At 38.5% G+C, this 20,323-nt stretch overlaps 1 protein-coding gene across 2 annotated transcripts in view; it reads left to right on the top strand.

The window, feature by feature from the left end:
• The first annotated feature begins 1,284 nt into the window (after nucleotides 1–1,284).
• EPHA1 (EPH receptor A1) overlaps nucleotides 1,285–20,323 on the top strand; it is a 77,033-nt gene continuing 57,994 nt past the window's right edge. The window contains exons 1-2 of one of the 2 annotated variants that reach the window (XM_026720663.2): nucleotides 1,285–1,599; nucleotides 10,305–10,372. In XM_026720663.2, coding sequence (XP_026576448.2) covers nucleotides 1,506–1,599; nucleotides 10,305–10,372 — 162 coding nt within the window. In that variant the 5' untranslated portion in view covers nucleotides 1,285–1,505. The remainder of the gene's footprint in view (nucleotides 1,600–10,304; nucleotides 10,373–20,323) is intronic. The other variant, XM_026720662.2, reaches the window with a different exon arrangement.

Genomic DNA, 20,323 nt, shown 5'->3' with positions numbered 1-20,323 from the left:
AAGGGAGGATCAAAATCAGGGAAGATGGTGGGTATAACCATGCAATTGAAGGTCCGCCCCACACCTTAAATGTACACATGATGCATGTTTAAAAAGGACTTCTATCAATTGGTTGTGCTCACTAGCTTGACTTCTCTGATCCCTCCATGAACATCCCTGTCTTCTATCCATGTCATCCTTCCAAAGAGACTGAAGAATTTGAGGAACAGATTAAATATTTTCTCAGCTTTATTTAATATTGTTGTTTCTGTTAGGGAAGTTAGCAGGTATCTAACTTTGACTATTCTTTTCAAAAAATGTTAAGCAGGGTCAAGCTAGCTTATTGTTTGAATGGGTGTGTGCCAGGAAATCCAAGGATTGTAGGCTGCAGTAAGAAACCCCAAAACACCATAAGAAGACAAAGGCAAACTTCTTGGAGATTGTTGCTAAAAATCTGGCATGATAAATCAATCCAGATTTCAGACTTGACTCCTGGTGACTTCCTGGACTAAACCCTCCCGTTTTCTTGGCAACTTTTTCAGAAGTGGCTTTCTACTTTCTCCTTCCTGGGGCTGAGAGAAAATGATTGGCCCAAAGTCATCCAGCTGCCTCTGTACATAAGGCAGGACTAGAACACGGTGTCTTTTGGTCTGATGCTTAACTACTACTTCAAAACATCCTTTTTTATTACACTGTTTGGAAAATTTGAATTTCTTAAAAATGAGCAGGTCTTTTGAGTAATTTACCTATACATTTGAATTCAGGTAAGCATGTTTCAATAGGTCAAGGTCAAGGTCAAGATTTTGTGTATTCTATCCTGCTATGTGCCAATGGTGCTTTTCAAAAGCCAATTGGCTTTTCTTGGTTTTTTTTCCTTAAGAACATTTCACTTCTCATCCAAAAAGCTTCTGAACTGAATGAATAAAAGAAATTTCTTGGATGAGAAGTGAAATGTTTTCAAGGAAAAAGTCAAGAAAGTCCAGTTGGCTTTTGAAAAGAACCCTTGGGACAACCATGACCTGGATGATTGAGAATCTCACAGTCTTCTACCTTGCTATGTTTCGCACTCCACCCCACCGCCCCGCCTTGTGAGAAGGAAAGCCCACTGGGCATAGGTCTGAAAAATGTCACCATGAGCCCACCAGGTGGCCCTGTGGAGCCATCCACGGAGCCTGACAGAGCAGGGGGAGTTCCCAGGAAAAGTGGCAACTACCTTTAAGGTGAGCCTATCTGCTTGTAGCTGGCCCAACCCCTTTCAAGCTAGTAGCAAGCAGTTGATTGGGAGAGAACTGGTTTCACCACTTCTCTGCCGTACTCTTTCATCATAAGTCAGGGCCAGGTAGGTAGCTTTTGCAATGCAGGAATCTCCGTCAGTCCTTTGGCTCTGGTGAAAGTCTCTTATCAAGGGCACCAGGCGAGCACCTCAATGTCTCAGGCCTGTAGCAACCAAGCTGAGAGACTTGCCGAGTGACGAAACTGAGCCTCAGAGCCAGCCGGGTCTGGGAGCAGGATTGCCTCCACGGGAAATGGAGCTGAGATTCCTTGGCAGAAAAGCCGCTCTAGCTTTGGAGCTGTTTCTGTTCTCTGTTTCCTTTCTGCAAGAGATACCTGCTAAAGAAGGTAAGGGCAGCTGGGGAGAAGGGAAAGATACCCAGGGTTCAAAATTTGAGGGAGCTGCACAACTTCTTGGAATGTTGCAAGAGGGAAACTGAAAATGCCAAACAAAAGGAGAGCATACTCCACAAGGACATGCTACCTTGAAAAACCACACAAAGTTGCATTATGCACGAGTACTGAAGTTTGGGAAGGAGAAGTGGGGCATTTGGAAATGTGGTCCTCATATATTTTCCCACAAAGCCTGAATCTGCCCAATTGTACTTACTTAAAGTTTACTTGTCAGCAGGTTGGAATCAATTGCCGCATCCAGCGATCAGCCTGGATTTGCTGCTGTCTCAATGTATGAAACAGCCCTGGCTTTGGAAGACAATGAGGAACCTGACAAGAAAGTTGAATTAGTCATGCTCCATTTTTGCCCATTGTGAGGTTAACTACCCTGCTGAAAAGTGGGCCCTGGTACTTCCAATAGCTTGGAAATTTTTGCAGATGACACATGGTAGCCCTGGAACTCTAGATTTCAGGGAAGCTTTGGTTGGCTTCTGGATTTTAGGGTTCTTTTTCAAAGGATTTTTTTTAATGAATTATTGGGTAACTGAAATCTCTTGGTAAGCAAGCAATAATGTTATGAGTCAAATGAACTTTATAAGTTCATCACATTACAGTCCTAATGGAAACAGGAATCGGGCATCTTCCGCTTGGCTGTAGCAGGCAGGGTTGGGTTGTAACTCGTAATTTCTGTGTTGGAGTTGGTTCCCAAGTATACACTTCCCCTCCCCCTCCTGATACAGTACAATATGCATGTAATGTTTTTTTAATGATATCCGTAAGACTCATTAGACACATTGTTTATAATTAAGGAAGTAAAATTTGGCTTCTCTGAATTAGCTCTTGTGAAAAAATTACTAATACATTCTGTTAGCAGAACTTAAAAATATCTTTGCTGTCATAGACAAACTGGTAGCCCACGGGCCTGATACATCCTATGCAGGCCACATCACCCCAGTTCCACAAAGGCAAAAAAATATGTTGCACAAAGTCGTGATATGTCACGATCATCCAACCCGTGATGCAATCAAGTTCCACACCCATGTTGTAGAACATTAGTAAATTAAACAGTTCCTTCTTTGCAATGAATATACACTCCAATAAACAAACTTTAAATATTTCTGGTTGCCAAACCGGAACCTCAATTAGTGTTATTTAATGGCTGAGGGTGCTTCAGCCTCAGAGTTGTCCAACTTTGGTAACTTTAAGACATGTGGCTCCCCAGAATTCCCTAAATTATTTCAGTGTCCCTGCAAAGTTCCTTTCTACCTAGCTTCTTATCCTTACTTGTGAGCATCTGACTTGTTTTCTGTAATAAGAACAGAGCTAATGGCTCTAAACTGGGATGGAAAATGTGCCTGTCTTGCAAATGGTCTACAAATGAATTGTGATGCTTTCTGCATTTGTGTAATGATGGGACACAGATAACTTTACATGCTGAAAAATTTGAGTCCTATTTGTTTGTTTCCTTGATTCCCCTAGCATAAACCAACTCAGACCTATTGGAGTGGCTCCCATAATGAAGTTAAATATTGTATTGGTTCAGTGATTTCGCACATAATAACTAGGAAAGGAAAGTGCAACATCTTAATAATAACCAATTCCACTAATCACCATGGCTGATTAGAATCTTTTCACTTAGAATATTTTAGCTTACCTAGTTTATGTGATTGGTTGAACTTGACACTGTAGCTTTAGGTAACCAGCAGAATGGACAGGAATGGCCTTTAACCTCCAATTATTGAAAGACTGACAATGACTAGGGTTGGAATCCTAGGTTTAAATATAGCAGCCAGTTATGAATGTCTGATATGAATGAATGAAAATATGCCACCATTAGATTCAAGATTGATAAGTTACATTTAAAAATTAAAACAGAGTTTAAAGTTCTGGTGCTTTCAATCATGTCTCATATTCCAGGATAACTTTTTCCACTATAACGCCTTTCTGTGCAGCCTCTGTTTCTGATTAGATGACATTTTCTCCTTACAGAACCTATGGTAGCCACAATGATGACACTGACAAATCATCAGTTTACAATATGACCTTTTATTTCTCCCAAATTTGAGGGCAATTGTCCTGAAACTCTTCATCTGGCCATAATTAAGAAAATGATATAATTTGAGGTGATGTTTTCTCTTGGCACCTGCATACCAACCTACCTGTAGCCACTTTGGCAAGGGTGTTACCTGCTCAGGAATTTAAGAAATTGAATTCCCTTGCTCACACCTAAAAGGTACCATGCGAGTAAAGGTACCATAGGGCCAGACCCCCCCAAAATTCTTTCTGTCAACTTGCATGCTTCTCTCTCTCTAGTACCCATTCTTTGGCTTTAAATTTCATAGCACAAAAATAGAAAGGAACTAGATATTCTTCTTTTAAGAAAATAACTTGCATCTATTCATCATTTCAAAGCAGATTTGCTACTGTCCTCTTCCCGCACCTCCATCTGTCCAGAGCAGTCTTTATCCAATCAGTGTGTCATTCATCTCTTCTTGCCAAAGTTTTACTCATTGTACAATTAGGAAAAAGTTTTCAAAAAATGTTCTTGTATCTAACTTTCCCCCATAGATCACAATTATAATAGATCACAATTATTCATTTTTGAATGTAGCTTTCTGTAAGATAGACATTTTTATCTATAAGCCAAGAAATACAGGCATTAGCAAACTCTGAATTATGTGCCTACTTGTGCCATGATATGTTCTTCATTTCACAGAATGCATTGTTTCTCTTGGAGGGAATCCAGGATGAATTCTTTCACATTCTTAGCATATGAATTGCATAATTTAAGTTTTAGTTTCATTCCTAGCACTCATATCCAGTTACAAGAATTCTTATAGTAGGGCTGTGATCCAAACTTGTATCCACATGAATTGTTATAGTTAAGAGGCTGAATTTAAGATTTTTTTCCCCCAGATTTGGAGTTTATAACTAACATTTTAGTCTTTAGAAATGTTGTTCAAAAATGTTAGCATTATTTTACTACAGTGACCCCCTGTGTATATTTTTTTATTAAATTTGTATGCAACTTAACATATGAAGAAGTCACATGCAGTGAAAATATTAACTTTTCATATTCCTCTGCTGATGGTGTCTGAACTACTTAGGAAAATAAAGTTTAATTAAGTTTTTCTAATATATCTTTAACTAGAATGATCTATATCAGGGGTGTCAGACTGCTGGCCTGTGGGCCGGATGGATCATGTGCAGTTTCACGCCCATCCCAGCTCCACAAAGACAAAAACCATCACAATATGTCACGTGACGCGATCAAGTTTGACACCCGTGATCTATATTGTCATCTTAACAATCAAGCCTAGGGCAGACTATTGTATAGCTGCAAAGAAGGAGCCATGGAAGTATAACACTGAGATTATAGGTTAGTCTTAGGATGCCTCTTTATTATCTATGACATGTCATTGATGTATAGATATTCCAACCTTTTAAAAAAATTATGATTACCTTTGGTTTTCACAATAGGAAGACAAGATAGTCTTCACAGAGACCATGACAGCAGCTGAGAGGCTGGAGGGAATTAATACTTCTGCCATGCCTTCACAGCATTTTGTCACTTTAAAGTCTTCACTCCCTTGTAGAAATATTTCATGACTGAAATTCCTGGTGGAAAAGTGGATCTTAGAGAGGAATGATGAAGCCGGAAAGTTGTAGCAAAAATGAGAGCATATGCAAATAATATAATGATGACTTTATCCTGTTAATATTAATTTTTGAAGCTGTTTTTAAAATGTTTCAGGCCACAGAAAGGTACAAAGGTAGCACCATTAAAGCAGCTGCATTTTTTTTTCCTGGGATGGTGCATGGATACAACTGCCTTAAAGAGTTCCCTGGTGCCTCACAATCCCAGGAAAAGTTGCAGTTGCTTTAAAAGTTACTACATATGTAACCCACTCTAAATGTAATGCACTCTAAAGCACTTTTTAAAAATACGGTGCAAAGCACTATACAGTTCTAATGAGACTGATTTTAAGGTTTTCTAGAATGTATAAAGATACTCTAAATTTATGTTGGAACTATGGAAAACAGTAATGGGTCATTTCATCATTCTTGGTAGACTTGCAAAAAAAGCTAGAAAATTTGGGGTTCAAATACATACAGTATACATACAGTAAATAAATAATTTTAAAAGTTAATTGAAACTCACCATGAACCATTGAGTCTTTCCACCTTGCCATGTTCTCATTCCAACTCCTGATCTGTCCCATTCCTTCCTCAATTTCCTTAATGCTTGGACTGTGTCAGCAGCTCAAAGGTGATATTGTTTTTGTGGAGCAAAGGGGAGGTGAGATGTTTCTCCTACCCCTTTTTGGTGCCAGGGAGAGGAGAGGAGAGAAGAGTGCTGGGTGTAGAAGAAAGAATCTAGAGCAGAGTTGACTTAAAGGGGGAAAGAGAAGATGGGGTAAGAACTAAGAAGTAAGCCAACAGTATGGGTTTGTCTTTCTTCATGGCCAATACAGCATGGAATATAAAGATGAGCCCTGAGAAAAGTCAACTAAATTTGCAAAGAGCTGTTTGCATGATTTCTAGACACAGCTATTCCATGGAATAGAAGGGTATAGAAGGCTGTAGAAGGGTGGTTCCTATTACAATGTTTAAAATATGTTTTATATGCCTCCCAAATTCAAGTTTGCAAACTCACTGCTGTTTAGAGATGGATTGGTTTGCTTTTGGGTACGCTGAGCATGCAGAGTCCCAAAACTGAACATGAGAATTCCATCCCTACAGGTCAAAAGGGAACAGAACGAAAGCAGGGGCTATGTTCTAAACCCCTAAAAACTCTCTTAAACACCAGGAAGCTTCTTGGATTTAAGGTTCATTCACACTCAGTCTTTTTACCCATGTAGCAGAACAAACAATTCAGTTATTTGTTGTCTGGACTTAAGACAAAATTGTCTATGACTGGACACATTTTATTTGACTTATAGAGGATTTTTTTTCCTTACAGCCTGTTAGCCAATCAAGTCTACTATTAGTGTAGATCCCTGAATTGGTCCTAATTAATTGAATTATTTCCTCTTGTTCCTTTTCATGCTTTTGCTAGCTTAAAATGAAATAGTAGCAACAGAGAGTTCGTTTTTAAATGCAGAAACTAAATGTTCGGTTGTTAATTTTTAAAAAAATTACTAAGATTTATGATGCATGAATCCCTGGAACTGCCTTGATTTTGAAAGATGTCAGATTATGAAATCTAATAAATCAACTGGTAATAGCCCCAATGAAATAGTTCCCTGCAAGCAAGGGAAGATGAGCTATCTAAGATTCATGGTTGTTATTTTTGTTTTGAATTTTAACCAAGTGACAAAGAAGAAGCTAAGAAGGGGAAGGGAAGAGATGGACATCCATGATCCAAACTTCATTTTCTTTGTTCCTTGGAATAGAACTAGCCCTGGCCCCTTGTTCACTGGAACAATGGGAAGAAACCTCCAAAAATGAAATGAAACAACAGCAAGAAAAGTATCAACGCTCTTTCCTTTCCCTTCCTTTCCCTTTCCTTCCTTCCGCCCTTCCTTCTTACCCCTCCTCTATAACTCCATAGAATATTCTGCAAATATTGATTCATCAGCTGCCAAATGCCATCAAGTGTTAGTTATAGTATTACAGCGCAGACTCATCAGATGTCAAATAACGAAGAATGGCTTTCTTTAACAGCTTAATTTTCTCAAGTTAACCAAGAAGATGACGGTTTCAAGCAACCTTTAGACCAATTTATTAAAAAGATATTTGATTAGTTCCTTTCAATTACAGATCTAGCTGTGGCTGGTAATTTGTACGTTAGTTAGCTTAAAGGAAATTTGGTTTCTTGGATGGATATCAAAAATGTGCTAGGCCCAAGCAAGTTGGATTCATAAACAGATCAACAGTTGACTAGTGTTAGATCTCTGGCAGAAAAACACATAGCATCTCCTGGCCAAAATTCTTTTATTCTCTCTCAAGGGAATTTGGGCTTAAATTTAGCATTACTTTCATTACTTCCAAGACTACTCTTTATCTAGAATCTGCTAAGAGTGAGACTACAATTTGAGTCAGCCTATATTTGTCACAAAAGGGCCTCATTAGGCCAGTAATTTTTTGTCCCAGATTTCCTTTCTCCAAAATTGGAGAACCCAAAACTCCTACACTTAGACTTCTATTGTTTCACTGTTCAAATGTCACTTCCCTTCTTCCTCTAAAAGATATATACCTGAAGAGATATATTATGTGCATTTATGAGTTAGCATTCCAGAATTTATTTTACTGATAATTTCAGTAAATCTAAAATAAAGGAGAATATTTATAACTCAGGGATGAAATGAGGGGTTACATTACTCTCAGAGACCACCAAGTACCCCTCGGTAAATTTAAAATAATGGTTTTTAAAAAAATAAGCATACGTTTGTATAAAAGGTTCATTAGAGGACAGCCCATGGAACAAAAGCAACCATCCAAAGATTTGGGAATCATGTGAGAATAATTTCAATTCAATATATTTATTAATGTTCTTTTTCTTGGGTTGCCTATAGAATGTATGCAGTTCTCAATTCATTCCTACTAGTGTTAAGGACATTGCTCTTTTTTTCTTATCAAAGTTGAAGAATTTCTTTCAGTTTCTTCACAGATATTTAAAGCTAAAGACTTACTCCAATTCTTAGGTGTCCTTAGATTGGTGGCTTAATTCAAATTTGGAATAAGATATGTCTTAATTTTTTTCCTCATTACATTCTTGGGATGTCAAATGTATCCTTTTGTTGCCTTCATTTTAGAGGGTGGTTTTCTTTCTCTCAAATGTAGATCCATAGAGATCCCAACAGTTGAGACTGTAATTAAAAAAAATATTAGAATGTGCAGAAATGGACAGATTAACACTTAAGGAAAAAGAAGAAACTGAATATTTTTTGACATGGGACTTATTTAACCAATGGTTAGATAATAAAAACAGTAATTAGAAATATGGGGATATAAAAACAACTAATGTTATACAGGAGATTTGTTAAAGTAGACAAGTAAAATATTATTGAATTAATATCATTGTGATGGATATTATTGTAAACATTTTGATTATGATTGTACCCAGACAACACACTATTTGATTGAAATTGAAATTTTACATGTTATATAAATAAAACAAATAAAAAATGGGGGGGGAATGTAGATCCATAGGGCTTGATAGCCATATTTCTCTTGTGGTAGGCACTGCATTATATTAAAGAAGAGAGCTACCATTGCCCTGACTTAAGCTCAGAATCGTCATGTTTAGGCCTTTGGTTTTGTTTCTTCTCTCTGCAGGAAAATTGCCAAACAGGAACCATTCATGATCTGTTTATCACAAAAACTGACTTATCACAAAAATATTCTGCGTGGCTCACAGACTTGTCCCAATTTCCATTGTACAGGTAGTCCTTGAGATATAACCCTAACTGAGCTGGGCAATGACAGTCGTAAATCATGTTAGTCATAAAACAAGTCACCATGTGACCATATCCGATTTTAAAACCTTTTTTTTTTTGCGATGGTCATTAAGCGAATGTGATGATTGTTAGGAGAACATGGCAGTCATTAAGTGAACCTGGAGGTTATTAAGCAAATGTGATGGTCATTAAGTGAGTGCAACAGTTGTTAAGCAAACCCATTGTTCACTATGGGGCAGTTTTGGCTAGAAACTTAAAATAAACACCGGTTTCCGGAAAAACCATAGTGAATCACAGTCATTTAATCATAGGACACTGCAAAGAGGATCAATGTTTCAGTGCCCAATGTTTGAAGGGGCAACATCAGAACAACAAAGTCAGGTCATAAGTAGCTTTTGTGGGATCTGTTGTAAATTTGAACAATTACTAAGCATCCAGTCGTCATAGGTTGAGGATTTACCTCTAGCCCTTAATAATTGTTACCAAGGACAAGATAATTACTTGAACAACGTAAGCATATCCTTAATCTGCTATGCTTTTTGAAGCACCAGGTTGAGTTTTGTCCTTCTTGCCTTACTAATTACAACTCTTTTGGTTAATTTGCAGGTCTTTGGTTATATAATTACATTTTATTAACATGATCATTAGGTCTGCACAATCTACAATTGAGAATGTTACAGAAACAAATAGAACATAGAATCATAGGGCTGTAAGGGACTTTGGGGTTCTTCTAGTCCAATCCTTCACTCAAGGCAGGAGACTTTATCCCACACAAATGGCTGTCCAGTCTATTTTTGAAAACCTCCAATGATGAAGGATCCACAACTCCGGGAGGCAAGCTATTCCATTGATTAACTGTTCTCACTGACAAAAAATGTATTTTTGTCTCTACACTGGACCTCTCTTTAACAAGCTTCCACCCATTTCTTCCTGTCCAGCCCTCTGGAACTTAAGAGACATGTCATCTCTTAAAAGATCCTAAGGATCATGCCGTCCAAACTCCTAGAGCTACGTTTTCTTTCCAGGATTGCCTCTGAATAGCAGTCGATGGAAAACTCAAGCAGTAGGGTTATTTTGGCCCCATGTAAACCTTATGGACTTCCTTGAAAGCATCTCTTTGATCTCTGTTGAGAAGAGAACCCTGGATCATTGCAGGCCTTTGGGGTGAATTCTTCATTACTTGTTTCAGGCAAGGCTGATATGAATTTCAAGTTTTTGATGGCTGACTCAATTTTCTTTTCTTATTTTTCTTTTCAGTTAATCTTCTGGACACAAGCACCTCTCAGAATGAGCTAGGCTGGTTGCCAGACCCTCCAGATTCAGGGGTAAGTAGAAATCACAAAGACTAGAATGCAAACAATCTGTATTGCATTGCAGCAGTATGGAGCTGAATTTTCAGTGGCAGCTAGGAAATCTCTGCTAGAGATTAGCTGGTTTACTTAATGTCAAAGATAGATATCTAGCTGTCTGTGTGCTCTGTTGCTTGGATCCTAGAAAGGGCAAAGTAGCTAGAGAAGTCTGACATATGAGGGTCAATAGAAGCAGAAGCCTTGGGAAAGTTGAATAGGGATTGAAAAGACAGTAAAGGGTGTGATGTAGGGCTAGCCTGAAATTGTAAATGATTTTAAAAGGGGATACTCTAGAACAGTGGTTCTTAACCTGGGCGATAATGCCCCACAGGGGGCAATTTCATTTTTCAGGGGCGATGGAATGAAAAAGGGCGACGCAGGGGTGAAGGAATGGAAGGGGGCAATATGGGGGCAATGGAGTGAGAAGTTTTGGGGACACTTTTGAGACTTTTTTTGTACAGTGAACCGGTGTATATCTGTCGTACAAAAACATCAGATCGCTCGCTATTAGTGGATTGAACTGTGTTTTAAAATGTTCCTCCAGCTAGCTTCAGTACAGAATGCTGTACATATGTGAATACACATCTCTCATCTTCATGCGCGTTGCGCAGCAGCCTCTATCACTCTACCCATTAAATTTGTCACTCTGATTTTTGTTGCTTTCCTTCTGTAAAAATTTTCTTTGTGTCTTTTTAACCCTTTTTACAGTATGCATGAATATATATTTTCCTCAAATCTTAATTTAGTTTCAGAGTTTTCGTCTTGAAATTCTTAGTTCCTGCATTGCGGTTTGTTCTTACGCCCTTTTTCTTTTTGTATCTTAAAATTCACTCGTAATTAAATCATTAAATGTTACTGTTTTTTTCGGGCATTTCATTTTCTTGCAGTTGAATTTTGTTTTCAGTGGTTGTTTTTAAGTGTCTTGAATAAATAAGATAATAATGAAATATTTGTATCACGAAGTTTGGGAGTAAAGTGATGGGTGGCATCAGAATTGTTCACACAGTTGAGATATGGGAAAAAGACAGGAAATAAATTATTTGCATCGATATGTCCTGATGACAATTTTAAAGAAATCAAAAAACGTGTTTGCATAAATTGAAGAATTATTTCCCTGTGTTGAGATTGAGAGGTTATTGGGGGGGCGGGGGATGATAACTTCCTCAATGGCTGAAGGGGGCAATTCTTTCAAAAAGGTTAAGAACCACTGATCTAGAAGAAAAACAAAGGCCAAGATTTAGAGGGGAAGAGACAAGTTGGAAGAATGGGCAGAAAGATTTATCTCTCACCAAGAATCTCCTGTTTTCTAACACTTCCTTTCAAAAGGCAATTTTATTTTTTTTTGCTGAATTTCACCTTATTGATTTCAGTGTAACTTTGTTAATGCACATTACTTTCTGTGTGATATTCTAATCTGTGAGATAATCCGTAGGTTGTTTCTTGGATAGATTTTGCTGATTTTCTGATACCTAGCCATTTCTTGTTCTTTTCCTTTTTTATTGTTTTACCTTTTTTTCTTTCTTTTTTGTTCCTTTCCTATCTAGCTTTGCTTGCTGGTTTATTTTTTATCTCATTTCAACAACAGGAGTGGGATATAAAGGCACAAGCCCATTTATGAACTATGTATTCACTGATCAAGCTTTACTGCTTGGTGCAAAATCTCTTATGTGACAATACTAAAGTTTCTAATTCCGCAGTGGGTCAACAGTATTTAAGACATTTTCCCAGATGAATCAAAATCTCCCCCCCCCTCTCTCTCTCTTCTTTTATGCTTTGTGGAAGACTACCTTGCTGTACTTTGCAATTCTTTGGAATGCACTGTACATTTCAGTTGCCTCTGGGGAACTGTCACACATGTCAGTTTTTTTGATCTTCCTGTAGTGCTTTAAATATTCAGAATTTCTGCCATTGGCTGCCTATGGTTTATGTGAAAAGTTCTCCCTTCCCCCATCCATACAAAAGAATGTTTTGTTTTGTTTTCCATCTTAGGAAAATGAATGCCGCTTTACTGTTTTCGTGTTTTTATGAATTTAACAGTTTTATGTATTTAATAGTATTGTTTTTTAATGTTTTGAATTATTTTTGCTGTTCACTTTTTTTGTTGATTTGGTATCATTTTCTGCATGTTTAATTTTTTAAGTAGCCCTGAGGTACAGTTCGTGAAATGAGTGGCTGTATAAAAGGAAGGAAGGAAGGAAGGAAGGAAGGAAGGAAGGAAGGAAGGAAGGAAGGAAGGAAGGAAGGAAGGAAGGAAGGAAGGAAGGAAGGAAGGAGAAAAGGTCTACAGAGTTTCCTGAAATTATAATTCCAGAATTTCTAATTGATCAATCGGACATCTTTTACATTATCAATTTTCATTTTGTGATTATATACTGTTAACCATATCTATAATACAGTCAAATGCAAAATCATTAAAAACACTAAACAAGAAGCTTAAAATGTATTTCAATCCCCTTTCTACCTGTAGTCAGAAGAGGGCTTGGTCTTTTCAACAAGAAAATGTTCCATACAGTAGTAGCAGGTATACCATGGAAATGGTGGGACTAACTATTGATGCTAAATACATCTATAGCATATTTGTCCCACCCCTACAAAAGATGCCTTGCTGAATTCTAAGAGGGAGGCATTGATGCAACTCAATACTAATGGTCCTGCAAGCAAGTTGAGCCTTCTTTGTATCATCTATCAATGATCAGTACTTAGCACTAATGTGCAAGAGGAAGCTTCTGTTCTTATCCTACTTGTTCCCATCCTCTCTTATTTTTCTCAGGGAGGAAGAGGATCTATAAGGAACAATGAAAACTTTTGCTCCAATTTTCTTTTTTCCATTTAATCGTGTCTGAACCTAGGGCCAGATTTGGCCTTCACTGGACAAGTCTCTGCAGTTTTCTTGCCATGGTTTTTCAGAAGTGGCTTGCCATTGCCTGCTTCCCTGAGCTGAGACAAGCTGAGTGACCAGAGATCACACAGATGACTTTGTGCCCAAGGTGGAGCCTGAACTCGCAAACCCCTGGTTTCCAGTCTGATGGCTTGGTTCCTAAACCATACTGGCTCTCTTGCAGCAAGTACAGCCTCCTTCTGTTTGGATTAAAATTGTACCCTGATCCAAATCCTTTTTGCCCACTAATTCAGGTCCTATTTTCTTTTTTTAAAAAGGCAGTTGCATTAGTGTTAAGGGTGTAATTAAGTTAACTTCTAAGTTACACCTGTTTCCCATCCAAAATAGGCAGTCTCAATAGCTAAGAGGTTAGACTCGGAGCAAAAAAACTCAAGTTCTAGTCCACTCTTAATGATGGAAGCTCACTGAGTGTCCTTCCCCCTTTGTTATTCTTTCTCAGCCCAACCAACCTCACAGGCTTGTCATTCTGGAGGGGGAAAAAACAGGACTTAGATGCAAAGCATATTAAATAAAACTTATTTGCTAATTCCTAACTTAACATACTGGTAGTTGAGGCTTTTGTAATACTGACTAGGGGTGTCTACTAACATTCAATGTTTATTCTACATAGAGAGGCTATGTGACCTTTCTTTGCTTTTTGTGGCTAAATAAGATTATGATAGTCACCGTTTTTCTTAAATTGTATTTCCACAAAGCAAGGACACAAGATGAACTGAGGCCAAGATAAAGAGGACAAGGGATATGAACTTTGAGAAGAGGGAGAGCAATTTATGGTACTTTTGTCATTCAACCCACAAGGAATTATGTTTAGCATTGGTTAGAATTTAACACATTTTTCTCCCACTTTGGGGTCCCTTTTGACTAACTAATATAATACAATTGCCAATTAAGGCTAATGAACAGCAGAAAATGATAATAGACAAAAATTATTTACTCATTTATTTACAAAAGCTTGTAAGCTGCTCCAATTGAAGCTGAGCCTGAACAGCCTACAGTTTCCACCTTTGTAAATTCAGACTAAAAACAAAACATTAAATTTAGCAAATGAGACAAATCCATAGGGGGGAAATGTAAAAATTGGAAACATACAATCAGCATTCTATTCATTAGGCTTTCCTTCATCAGAAGGAGCAGTCATACTATTCTGGGTCCATGGTCAGATGCTCATGATTTTATGGACTTCCTAAAAACCAATAGAGTTTGGCCATCCTGATGCCTGGGCAAAAAACTTCCAGATAAGGAGGGTACAATTGAAAATACTTCTACAAACTTTGCAGGTAACAGTCTCTAAAAAACTGGGAACCCCTGGTATAGGGAAAGGAAAAACCATCCCATTTTTGGGGTGCCACAAAGGAGCTAAGAAGAACTTTCTATATGACTTCCTATCTCAAAAAAAGGTTGTGGTTTTTTTTAAGTGTCCATTTTTTTTTTATTTAAAGGTGTCCTGAAAAAGGCATTTGCTGAGTGATCTTGTCCCGGGACAAATGAGGGTTGAAATATAATGACAGCATTTTGTGAAACAAATAGGCTGTCAAAGCTACACCTATACTTTCAGATTGGGTTATATTGCTGGTCGTTAAAGCCTTTTTCAAATAAAATTTAATTCCCTGCAGTTTTTTAAAAATAAACTTTATTAGTCTTTTATATCTTTAAAAACCAAACAAAAAATATTAATATTATGACATTAACAGTGTGTGACATCTATCTCATATACTTCTATTTTGTGCTTATTTACAAATATATAAAATTTATGCAAACATAAACCTTTAATCTATAAGTTGCTTATCATTAATTCTTCCATCATCCATCTGTCTTAATTCAATCCAATCATACCATCTTTTCCAAGTTCTATAATATTCAGACTTCTTTCTCTCGTAACATCAGGGTTAACATCCATCTCTTAATTCCCTGCAGTTTTGTGGACATATCTATGTAAAAAAAATTGGCAGCAATATAGAAATGATTTACTGATGTCCTCTTCTGGCATAACTTTTCAACTTTCCAACATTATAGCACTTGCTGGAGTTTCCGATTCAAGTATTAATCAGGCCTGGCCCTGCTTAGCTTCTGGGTCCAGAGAAGATTGACCACATACTGTTACTTATTAATAATAATAATACACCACCTGAATCCACCAAGGTTCCAAAATGCTGTTAAAATGAACTGTATGCAGTTAGTAGCCTCTTGGATTTACAGGGGCTTCTGTAATAATGTCAAGGCACATGTCTTGTGAATAGATGAGGATATCTCATCGCATTGTGGTTAATGAACACTGAACATTCTTTTGTGTCAGGGTACAACTGACAGCTGAACAGGGTCAAAATCCTGAGATTCTTATAATTGCTGGGTAGTGCTGCTAGGCAACGGCCCCAACAAATATTGTGCAATGTTCATCTTTGCCTGTTTCTCTAGTTCAGCCCAAGGCATGTCTCGGTCACAAAGGTTGTCAATTATTTCCTTGAAGTCAGAGATCTACCATCTGCATCCTGACACCAGCATTTGATACTGCTAGGCCTGCATGCTTATTTATATTTCTCCTGACCTTGGCAAGTATAAAGAATAAAAGCTGTAGCTGTTGGGTAATTCAGTGCTGTCCTTTCAAAGTGGAGCCAAAGAGTAATTGCAACATGCTGCTACCCCGAAGGAAACAGGTTTGGTGGTCTCTGTTGTCTTCCTCCCAGCTTGGAAGTGGACTAGAAGACTGGGGAACAGAATTTCATTTCTTCCTCTTTTTCCTGCCATGATTCATATTCCTTTCTCATCCTCTTCATAAAATGGAGGCATTTAAAAGAACTGGGTGGTTTTGCCCTTATTTCTCATGAATGTTAAGTGTTTCATGGGGCTGAAAAGAGAATTGCTGGAAAATGGGCTATCTTTAGCCATTACAACAGATGGCATTTGTCCTTATGAACTGTCCTACAATTATGAGCTTAAAAAGATGTTCACCTGTTCTCCGTCTCCCATTAGAGGTTATGTTTTGCTAGGAACTCAAGGAAACCTTCTGTGTGGTTGCTCCCTGGTTTTGGAATTCTTTCTGAAGGGGATCAAGCTCATTTCCTGTTTGTTATCTTTTGGTTGCAAGCAAAACCCATTTTTATTCAATTTTTTAGGCATAGCTCCTGAGATTTAATGGTGCATTTATAATAGTATGGTTATCATGCTTCATTATTCTACTTTAAAAAAAATATTCATCTCCATTTTTAGTGCAAAAGTGAAGTATACAATGTACAATCATGAAGTGATCTGTCTGTCTTTTTTAGAATACTTTTTCATCAGTAAACAAAACATTTAAATGATAAAGGAGTGAGAAAGCACCAAATAATTTTGTGATGATGCAAGTTTACCAAGAAGTCTGCTACAGGTACAAAGCTGTTAGGAGGTGAAGTTCAGCCACTATATTCCAGTTTCCTACATTTGTATTCCTGACAATTGCAGACAAGCTATGCAGATTAATTAAGAGATGCATTGGGGGGGTCACTCTACTTACAACTCATGCATACTATCTTCCTGATCTTTTTAAGCAGAATAACAGAGTTGGAAGGGACCTTGGAGGTCTTCTAGTCCAACCACTTTGCAAGTAGGAAACCCCATAGCATTTCAGACAAATGGTTGTCCAAACTCTTCTTTAAAATCTTCAGTGTTGCGTGACAGTTCTGTGTTGTTTTCCACACAATGTACAGATCTCTGCTTTCCTACAAAACTGGACAAGAGAAAGTATATGCAGAGAATACAGTTTGTTTAAACACTCCACAGTATTCCTTGCAATATCAAAGTCTTTTTTTCCATGTCACAGTGCAGTAAAAGACACTGTGCTCATCATTTAAATAAATTGGTTGTTGAAACAAGCCTGTGTAGCCTTCCCTTAATTCAACCTCAGGCAAGTGCCTAGTGCTGGCCTTCCCACATTTTGGCTTCCACATGGGTAATTGCATTTTCCTCCCTTTCTACATTGGTAAATCTCTTCTTCCAGTGGATGGCTTTGCTAATGCTGACATTGTAGATACTGTAGAAAGTTAGCACCCACCCTCTCCTAGAAGAATGAAATATTCTAGGAAATACTATAAAGGCAGAATATTATATTTCCCTGGATGAGAAAGGAGAAATATGTCTTTAAAGCAGCTCTCTGTAGCTCCCTGCCCCCCCCTTTCAAGTCCAAGGCGATGGGATTAAGACATGGCCCTCAGCACATGATAAGATTACCCATCTCACCACACGGCACCTGGGAAGATTGCATCACCCAGAAGGATTCAACCAACTTAGCACACATACAACCTACAAAGCTATCTATGACCCCTGACAGCATCCAATCAGGATACTCTTCCTGTGCCCCAGGAAGTTCAAAGCTTAGAGAGGGCATAAAACCAAGGGACTCTCAGCATCTCTTCCCTTTTCACTCAGGAGCTCCAAGGCATGTGGTCCTGTCCACCATTAAACCTTCTTTCCAAGCAACTTCCATGAATCCAGTGTCTTTTTCCCCACCTGGAACTGCACCCAGAAGGATATTTCTTCCAACAATACTATATGTGAGAATAAACCCAAAATTTCTGATTCAGTTCAATTCTTGTAGTCTAAACCTTTGTGGGTCAAAGTGCTGTTCATCATTATAAATAGTCATCTCTGGATGGTAGGACATCTATCAATATATATTTATCCATAAACATACACTACAGCGATCCTTTCATTCATGAACTTCCTTTTCTGAATGCAGAAAGAGAAAGAAATATCTTCCCTAAAAGATGAGACCAAGAGAACAAATAGCCCAAGCAGTAGATGTGTGCGTGTCAACCTTATGCTGAATATATATTAAAATAGAATGTGATAAAAGGGCAAGGTCTAATTGGTGTGGTCGTGACTCATTTCCGGTCCTTAGCTACTGTTGATAAGAAGTGTAATGAGATTGGTACACTCATAAAAGTTCTGAGTAACTTTCGGTTGAATTAAAAAAAATCCCAGCTACTGTTGTTGAAACCAAAGGCTACTATTTCAATTTTGCCAGTGAGTTCTGATTTTTCAAGTGGTTTGATATTATAATATTTAGCACTCCCTTTTTGGTTCAACTCAATGGCAGCCATAACGCCTGAGACATAATGTCTTGGAACTCTGTGGCAAAATTCTCCTTCTCACACTGATCAACACATACACAGACAACCTAGGTGCAGAGTGAAATTATTCCTGATTCTGGCTGCAAATCACTTTAAAACTGCCTGCCCCCATTAGACCAAGCTGATGTACATCCTCAGAGCATTCAGATTTGTCTGTTCACTTCTATATGACAATATGCAGCTCATCTGGATTATCTTCCATTGGAACATGGAAATGTGTCTCAACACTTTGTTGGAATTAGCTTGGCCCCAGAATCTAACAGGAAATCCAGAGTCCATTCATGGAAGGTAGCAGGTTCTTCTGAGCAAATGGAAATTGCATTGTTCCTAGCAGCAGACTGCTACTGCTGACTGCTCTGAACTTAGGGGCAAAATCCCATCTCATTACTTAGCAAGCCAAAGGTGATCTTGGGAAGCAACCCAGGGAAGAAGGTGACAAGCACCTGTCTACAGAGATTCTCAGTCATCCAGGTCATGGTTTTTCAAGAAGCAACTGGACTTTTTTGTTTTTTTGAAGACATCTGAAGCTGAAGAAGCTCAGAGCTGAAGAAGATTCTTGGATGAGAAGCAAAACATCTTCAAAGAAAAACAAGAAAGTCCAGTTGCCTCTTGAAAAAGCCCCTTTGGGGCTAACAAGCACCTCTCCTTTGTTTTTCATTAGCAGAGATTTTGAGGCTTGTACATGGAACTTGTTTCCATGAGCTTCTTTTAATTTTTCAGGAGAAATAGAAAGGGGAAGGTGTACAAATCAGCTTTTGGGTCAGGAAAAATGTTTATATCTTTCTGGGCGTGCATTTCTGAGCTCTATCTCTTGTAATCAACAATTGCTCTGTCTTACCCAGAGCCTTTAACTTTAATTAAGACACCAAGGAAGCACGGGTGGAATTCTACCAGTTCGCACCTATTCGCTAGAACCGGTTGGTAACATTCTAAGCAGTTCGGAGAACCGGCTGTTGGAAAAAATTACTGGCCTAATCCTGTAAGGAAGGCAGGAAGGAAACATTCTGGTGTTGCTTACAGAAACTGCCTCTCCGTTAACCCTTATTACATTCTTGGCAGGACTAGACTTCCTGTCTCTGGAACTTCTCTGGAGTTTTTCTTCCCTCCTTTGCTGGTACTTTGCTTGTGTGGAGCAACCAATCAAAGTTACAATGGCACTGGAAAAAGTGACATGACCATTTTTCACACTTACGACTGTCTCAACATCCTCACAATCATGGCATTCCAGGCGAGGAGATGCATGCCTCGATGTGAGTGATATTGAGTTGGCCACACCCAGCCAATAACATGACCACGAAGCCATGTCCACCCAGTCACATGACCACCAAGCCACACCCACCACCTTAGACACGCCCACAGAACTGGTTGTTAAAAAATTTGAATCCCACCCCTGCAAGGAAGATTGCTAGATCATCCACTAGAAATCTTGTCTATAAGAATTTCACACCAATTTTTTTGAACACTCCTGCTGCCCATTGTTTTACAAATGGATTACTTTCCTCCTATTGCTGTGGATTAAGCAGGAGTCCTTAATGTATATTACTGTGATGGTGAATCTATGGTACACATGCCAGAAGTGGCACGCAGAGCCATCTTCACTGTCACGTGAGCCATTGCCCCGGAGCAGGTCCACTGCGCATGCGTGCACACCACCCACCCACCAACTGATCATCAGGTTGCTGCACATGTGCGGCGGGCAGGGGGCACGCGGGAGATGCATGCACATGTGCAGAAAGGCATGGGATGCACAGGGGGTCACAGACACATGCACAGGGGGCGTGGGGCCCTCCATGTGCATTGCCTTATGAGTGTTGGAACGTGTGGATGGAAAGATTAGCCATCACTGCTATATTATGTACTGTAAAGGAGGTATTACATAAAGGAGCTCCAGAGAAATAAGCCATTCTATCTTCTGTGTAATATAGT

The sequence above is a fragment of the Pseudonaja textilis genome, chromosome 2 (genome assembly GCF_049901715.1).
Source record: "Pseudonaja textilis isolate UNSWEBS1 chromosome 2, rPseTex1.2, whole genome shotgun sequence".
Taxonomy (NCBI): domain Eukaryota; kingdom Metazoa; phylum Chordata; class Lepidosauria; order Squamata; family Elapidae; genus Pseudonaja; species Pseudonaja textilis.
This window is presented reverse-complemented; position numbering and strand designations above follow the sequence as displayed.